Here is a 7112-nt window from a genome sequence, read left to right as displayed (position 1 = left end):
TATATAGCAACCTGGTACATTAATTATTTAATATGTTTTCCAGCTGATTTGCACTCTGCACCATTGCACTAATGTGTTATAGTTTACAATATACAGAAACAGCCTGCCTTAAATTGCACTTTGTTTATAAATACTTTATATGTATATGTATGTATAGAAATTCTCTTTACTCTTGTTCGTCTTTGTCGTCCTTGTTTTTTGAGAGGAAAATAACTACGTTTGTTAGTACATATTTGATTTGAATCCGCTGCCTGTAATGAAACAAATTCTAACCACAGAACCAGTCCAACAAGGATCATTTAATAACAAAACAAAAAAAAAGTATTATAATACAAACAAGTTACAAATAAAGAGTAATTTCTGACCACGTCAAGCCATCAGGCACAGAATTACCATCAAAGAGCGTTTGCATTCAATTATCGTGGCCGTTTAGAAACCTGAGCTCGATACAAATAGTCATGAACCGTGTCGTGGTACAAATGCAGGCTGCACAATGATTAGGAAGCATTACAAAAGGTAAAGAGTATAAATATACTGTATGTACATCTGATGGAGTAAATGCAGAGTCTCTGCCGCGCCCACCGAGTGCCCATGCATCAACGGGTGGACATTAAAACTAAAATGCGTCTCTTGGCAACAACACAACAACCCGCTGCTGAATATTATTTCCCCTCCTCTTCTCATGTACTGGAGTATTGATTTACGTTTCCTTTAAATTAAAAAGTTTAAAATGGAGAGAAAGGACCGGATTGGCTGAGTCACGGCGCCGAGCGGAAATTTAAACCTCCTCCTCCCCCTCAGCGTACGTAATCAAAACAACAGCATCACAATATTTATGAAAACCAATAATTGGGTTTTTCTTGGTCAAACTCCATTGAGGCTTTTAATTCATGGGTCACAGACTGCCGGTCAGAGGGGTGGCGTGGTGCTGCTCACTAGGAGGGGGCGTCCTCTCCGTGGATCGCCTTATACTTCACCATCTCCTCTGGGAAGACTTTGCCCAGCTCGGAGATCAGGAGGCTCTTGAATTTCTGGAATGAAAAAGACAATGCAGCCGGAGAGGTTGGTTTATTATCGACACGGATGACAACTTTTATGTCGAGGACACAACAACAAAAACAAAAATCGGCCTTAATTGCATCAGCAAATTCAATTAAAACATCAGATTCATCTGAATATAGAATAAATGTATCAAATATCAACAAACCCTGATGATAAGCAGCCCACGGATTGTAGACACCTTGCCCGGACAAGGGAAACCGGGGCACCCTCCCGGAGCCAGACCCAGGAGGGGAGCTCGTCGGCGAGTGTCTGGTGGCCGGGCTTTCGCCCATGGGGCCCGGTCGGGCTCAGCCCGAAAGAACAACATGGAGCAGCAGTCACCCTGTGGACCCACCACCCGCAGGGAGAATTATCGGGGTCGGGTGCTATGTAGACCGGGCGGCGGGCCAGGCAGGAGACCTGGGCGGGCCAATCGCCGGCAGCATAGACTAGCTCTAGGGACGTGGAACGTCACCTCACTAGCGGGGAAAGAGCCGGAGCTGGTGCAGGAGGTGGAGCGGTACCAGCTAGATATAGTTGGGCTCACCTCCACGCACAGCATGGGCTCTGGAACCAAGCTCCTGGAGAAGGGTTGGACTTTGTCCTTTTCTGGAGTTGCCCAGGGTGAGAGGCGCCGGGCGGGAGTGGGGATACTCACGAGCCCCCGGCTGAGCGCCGCTGTGTTGGAGTTTTCCCCGGGGAACGAGAGGGTCGCCTCCCTGCGCCTACGGGTTGCGGGGAGTAAGGCTCTGACTGTTGTTTGTGCTTATGCACCGAACAGCATTTCGGAGTATCCGGCCTTCTTGGAGTCGGTGGGAGGGGTCCTGGAAAGGGCGCCGCCTGCCGACTCCATAGTTCTCCTGGGAGACTTCAACGCTCACGTGGGCAATGACAGAGAAACCTGGCGGGGCGTGATTGGGAGGAACGGCTTGCCCGATCTGAACCCGAATGGTGTTTTGTTGTTGGACTTCTGTGCTAGCCACAGTTTGTCCATAACGAACACCATGTTCGAACATAAGGTGGCTCATAAGTGTACCTGGTACCAGAACACCTTAGGCCGGAGATCAATGATCGACTTTGTAATCGTATTATCTGATCTGCGGCCGTATGTCTTGGACACTCGGGTGAAGAGAGGAGCAGAGCTGTCAACTGATCACCACCTGGTGGTGAGTTGGATCAGATGGCGGGGGACTCGGCTAGAGAGACCTGGCAAGCCCAAACGTGTAGTGAGGGTGAACTGGGAACGTCTGGCAGAGGATCCTGTCCGGGAGGTCTTCAACTCCCACCTCCGGAAGAACTTCTCACAAATCCCGAGGAAGGCTGGGGACATGGAATCCGAGTGGACCTTGTTCAAAGCCTCTATTGTGGACGCGGCTGCTCGGGGCTGTGGCCGGAAGGTCATCGGTGCCTGTCGTGGCGGCAACCCTAGAACCCGGTGGTTGACACCGGGGGTGAGGGTAGCCGTCAAACTGAAGAAGGAGACCTTTCAGGCCTGGCTGGCCCAGGGGTCTCCTGAAGCAGCTGACGGGTACCGGCGGGCCAAAAGGGCTGCAGCGACGATGGTCGCGGAGGCTAAAACTCGGGCATGGGAGGAGTTCGGGGAGGCCATGGAGAAGGACTTTCGGTTGGCCTCAAGGAAGTTCTGGCAAACCATCCGACGGCTCAGGAAGGGAAAGCAGGGTCTACCCCAAGCTGTTCTCAGCAGGGGGGGGGAACTGCTGACCCGGACTGGGGACATCGTCGGGCGGTGGAAAGAGCACTTTGAGGAACTCCTAAACCCGGCCAACATGTCCCCCGGAGAGGGGGCAGCGCCGGAAGACTTTGGGGTGGATTCACCCATATCCCTGGCAGAGGTCGCTAAGGTAGTCAAAAAGCTCCTTGGTGGCAAGGCGCCAGGGGTGGATGAGATCCGCCCTGAGATGCTGAAAGCGCTGGACATTGTTGGGCTGTCTTGGTTGACACGCCTTTTCAGTGTCGCATGGGGCTCGGGAACAGTGCCCATGGACTGGCAGACCGGGGTGGTGGTTCCCATCTTCAAGAAGGGGGACCGGAGAGTGTGCTCGAACTATCGTGGTATCACACTGCTCAGCCTCCCGGGAAAAGCTTATGCCAGGGTGCTGGAGAGGAGGCTCCGACCGCTTGTCGAACCTCGGATTCAGGACGAACAGTGCGGATTCCGTCCCGGTCGTGGAACAGTGGACCAGCTCTTTACCCTCGCAAGATTACTGGAGGGGTCCTGGGAGTTTGCCCAACCAGTTTACATGTGCTTTGTAGACCTGGAGAAGGCTTTCGACCGGGTCCCTCAGGGGTTTTTGTGGGGGGTGCTGCGGGAGTATGGGGTGCCGGACCCGTTGGCACGGGCCATCCGGTCTCTGTACGCCTGCAGTAGGAGCTGTGTTCGTCTCCTCGGTAGTAAGTCAGACACGTTCCCGGTGGGTGTTGGCCTCCGCCAGGGCTGCCCTTTATCACCGGTCCTGTTCGTGACCTTCATGGACAGGATATCTAGGCGCAGCCAGGGGGCGGAGAGGATCCGGTTCGGGAGTCTCGGGATCGCCTCTCTGCTGTTTGCGGATGATGTGGTCCTGTTTGCCTCCTCGGACCGTGACCTCCAGCATTCACTGGGGCGTTTTGCAGCCGAGTGCGAAGCGGCAGGGATGAGAGTTAGCACCTCCAAATCTGAGGCCATGGTGCTCTGCCGGAAACCGGCGGATTGCTCCCTCCAGGTGGGGGCAAACTGCCTACCCCAAGCGAAGGAGTTCAAGTATCTCGGGGTCTTGTTCACGAGTGAGGGTAAGGTGGAGCGGGAGATCGACAGGCGGATCGGTGCGGCTGCAGCAGTAAAACAGGCGCTGTACCGGTCCATCTTAGTGAAGAGGGAGCTGAGCCGGAAGGCAAAGCTCTCCATTTACTGGTCGGTCTACGTTCCAACCCTCACCTATGGTCACGAACTCTGGGTCGTGACCAAAAGAACGAGATCTCGGATACAAGCGGCCGAAATTAGCTTCCTCCGTAGGGTGGCCAGGCTCAGCCTTAGAGATAGGGTAAGGAGCTCGGACATCAGGGGAGAGCTTGGAGTCGAGTCGCTGCTCCTTCGTGTCGAAAGGAGTCAGCTGAGGTGGTTCGGGCATCTAGTTAGGATGCCTCCTGGACGCCTCCCATTAGAGGTTTTCCGGGCACGTCCAACTGGTAGGAGGCCCTGGGGAAGACCGAGGACACGCTGGAGGGATTATATCTCCCGGCTGGCCTTGGAACGCCTCGAGATCCCCCAGAATGAGCTGGAAAGTGCTGCGGGTGAGAGGGAAGCCTGGGTCGGCCTGCTGAACCTGCTGCCACCGCGACCCGACCCCGGATAAGCGGGTGATAATGGATGGATGGATGGATGTATCAAATAGCTGAGCTTCTACTGAACCACAAAACGATTTAAGCATCGGTTCCCAGTGCAATTAATTCATTAGCGACTCAACAGAGAGGATTAACTCGAGTACTCTTTGTTTAATGAAGATGATCCTTGAAAAAGGGACATCTTTTATTACTTTTAAGACATTTTAAAATACTCTGGGGAGCATTTAAAATGAGTGAAATAGTTGGTTTGTGTAGTCTGTTTGTGTCATCGTGGGGAATCTCAGTGGCCCTGGGCCCCGGTCGCTTACCGTCATGGTGTCGATCTTCCCTTTGACCTGCTCGTTCCTCGCCAAGGCCCTCTCCAGACATTCCTTGGTGTACAGCTGAGGGTTTCGACCTTGGTCGATGTATCTACAAAAACACGAGGCAAAATATTAAGTCTGGGGAACCGCGATGACGCTCTCAAGGCAAAAGATAAGGGAGGTATGAATTCCGTGAGCTAAATTTGGGTAACTTGTCCTTCGATCTGGGCAAAGGCACGTTGCAAAATATCTGAATGAGACTGTGGAGTTTTTCTAAATCACGTGGGTAGAACTTTTTGATTCGGTATGTGTATGCCGAATTTTAAAAGGGAATCTCAACAACCAGAGTACAAGTTAAAAAAGACGCATGTACTATGACTAGATTTCCAATAAGAAATGATAATGTATATAATATATATATATATAAAAAAATGTTTAAAAAAAAACAACATATATATATATATATATATATATTAAAAATATATATATGAAAATATATAAAATATATATGTAAAAATATAAAATATATATAAAAAGATAAATTATATATAAAAATATATTTAAAAATATATATATATATACACACATATATGTATATATGTATGTGTGTGTGTGCGCGTGTGCATGTGTATATATATATATATATATATATATATATATATATATATATATACACACACACATGTATACGTGTGTGTGTGTGTGTGTGTGTGTATACAAGTCATAAAGCCCGGGCAGGCAGCTACGTTGACGTCACTGGACTCACTCAAACACCTCCAGCGGGACGTTGATCTCGTGGAGCTGCTGACGGCACTTCTCGATGTCCTGCAGACCGGATATCATGAAGTTTCTGGGGGGAGGAGAGTCAGAACAGAGCCGGTCAGACACGACGCTCGCCGGGCGGGCTCGCGGCGTGTCGTCACGCTCTCTCGGTTAACTCACAGTTTCTGGTTGAGCCCCGTCTGGCTGCTGGGCTGGAAGTCGCTGACGATGATCCCCAACTGTCGAATGTTCTCGATAAATTTCTCCAGGTGCTCCTCCAGGTTGTCAAATTTTTCCGCCATCTCAGCCGACTGTTCTCAAACCACTAAAATAAATAGAAATCACCCCCCTTTTTGTCAAATTAATCGGTATTGCCCGTTAGCCCCCGACTCTACGGCAGTCAGAACGCCGAAGTGCTTTACGGCAATGGACTGGCCAATCCCTGTGGGTGCTGTTCCGCTGCCATGGCAACGACCGATGACAGAGTGTCGTTAAGTGACTCAAAGTGTCGCGGTGCCAGTTAAGCAGAAGCTTCTTTGTCAAAACCATAAACTGAATTGAGTTTAATTACGGCATTGCATCTAAACCAGTATTGTACGATTACTATGCCAAATGGTATTGGTTTACAGGTTTTAATTATAATGATAGTGTGTGTGTTAATATGTGCCATTAATCGAAAAAAAAAACACACTTGTTGTTTCATAGACAGCATGTTTCATCCAGTTATATTTTATTATATTTATTATTATGTCCGACTACATACACAGCACGGTATTAACCAACCGCCGTTTTACAAATATGTGACGGGGAATTGTACACATAATATAGGAAAATACAACATATTACTGGAATGTAACTCTACATTAAAAAAATCATACACCTCATGAAGGAAAGCTTATATGCCTACATTTCATCTTATTGTCTATCTATTAATATATAGATATATAAGGAGAAGGCTAAAAACAGCTAGTATTTCCCAACGAACCTTCAAAATAAAGCTGAGCTTTGCTCACTTTACAGTAACGTGTACTCAATGTATATTACACATTTTCTGACAGCATTGGGGTAAATGGGGGACTCGTGAAAGTGACTATCAGTGACGTTGAGATGACATTCCTCCGGCATCATCTTCCCTTGGTGCTATTGAATAGTCTATTCTCTACACAAGAAGGTCAAGCTGCACAGACTGAGCCAGAATAAACCAGGAAATATACCATGGAATTTCAAAATAAAAGTAATATTCCATTAAGATTAGATTAAAAATGATACTATTTATTTCAGTACACCTCTGTTCAACTGCTGTGGAACTGCTCATAATGGTGTGGCTCCTATTGTTTAATATTTCCATTCTTTATCGTGGTGCATTTGAATCATTGGTTGTGTTATAGTGTCCAACCTTATTCTGCTAAAGGCGATTTGTTTTCTATTTTTCCCCGATATGAATCATATCTTATTGTGTTGCTTGTTGATAATTTTCTTTATACACCAAATAGTTAGTCAATTGATGGAGCATTAAACAAGTGGTGCCGTTTTATTGAGAAAGGCAACAATTTAAAGAAGCTTATAATTGATGCGTGGTCTTTATTTCAATTGCCAATTTGATTTCATTTTCATACACAGTGGGCTATATTCCGTGTGAGGTATGAATGTATCCATTTTGGTGCT

The 7112-nt window shown here is 48.0% G+C and overlaps 1 protein-coding gene across 1 annotated transcript; it reads right to left on the bottom strand.

Annotated features, from left to right (window-relative positions):
- Positions 1-279: 279 nt before the first annotated feature.
- On the bottom strand, positions 280-5870 carry med10 (mediator complex subunit 10). The gene is made up of 4 exons (XM_034546100.1): positions 5628-5870; positions 5452-5535; positions 4692-4794; positions 280-1031 (listed from the first exon to the last, which is right to left on the bottom strand). Exons 1-4 carry the CDS (start codon positions 5747-5749, stop codon positions 936-938), a joined length of 405 nt encoding a protein of 134 aa, XP_034401991.1. The 5' UTR covers positions 5750-5870; the 3' UTR covers positions 280-935.
- Positions 5871-7112: the final 1242 nt, after the last annotated feature.

This window comes from Cyclopterus lumpus, chromosome 11 (assembly GCF_009769545.1).
Source record: "Cyclopterus lumpus isolate fCycLum1 chromosome 11, fCycLum1.pri, whole genome shotgun sequence".
Taxonomy (NCBI): domain Eukaryota; kingdom Metazoa; phylum Chordata; class Actinopteri; order Perciformes; family Cyclopteridae; genus Cyclopterus; species Cyclopterus lumpus.
Note: the sequence above shows the minus strand (reverse complement) of the source record. Positions and strands in the feature narration are given on the sequence as shown.

Coding starts and splice junctions, on each gene's coding strand:
- med10 (XM_034546100.1), bottom strand. CDS start 5,749: ATGGCGGAAAAATTTGACAACCTGGAGGAGCACCTGGAGAAATTTATC. Junction 5,536..5,627: donor ACGGGGCTCAACCAGAAACT/GTGAGTTAACCG, acceptor TCCTCCCCCCAG/AAACTTCATGATATCCGGTC. Junction 4,795..5,451: donor GTCCCGCTGGAGGTGTTTGA/GTGAGTCCAGTG, acceptor GTGTTTTTGTAG/ATACATCGACCAAGGTCGAA.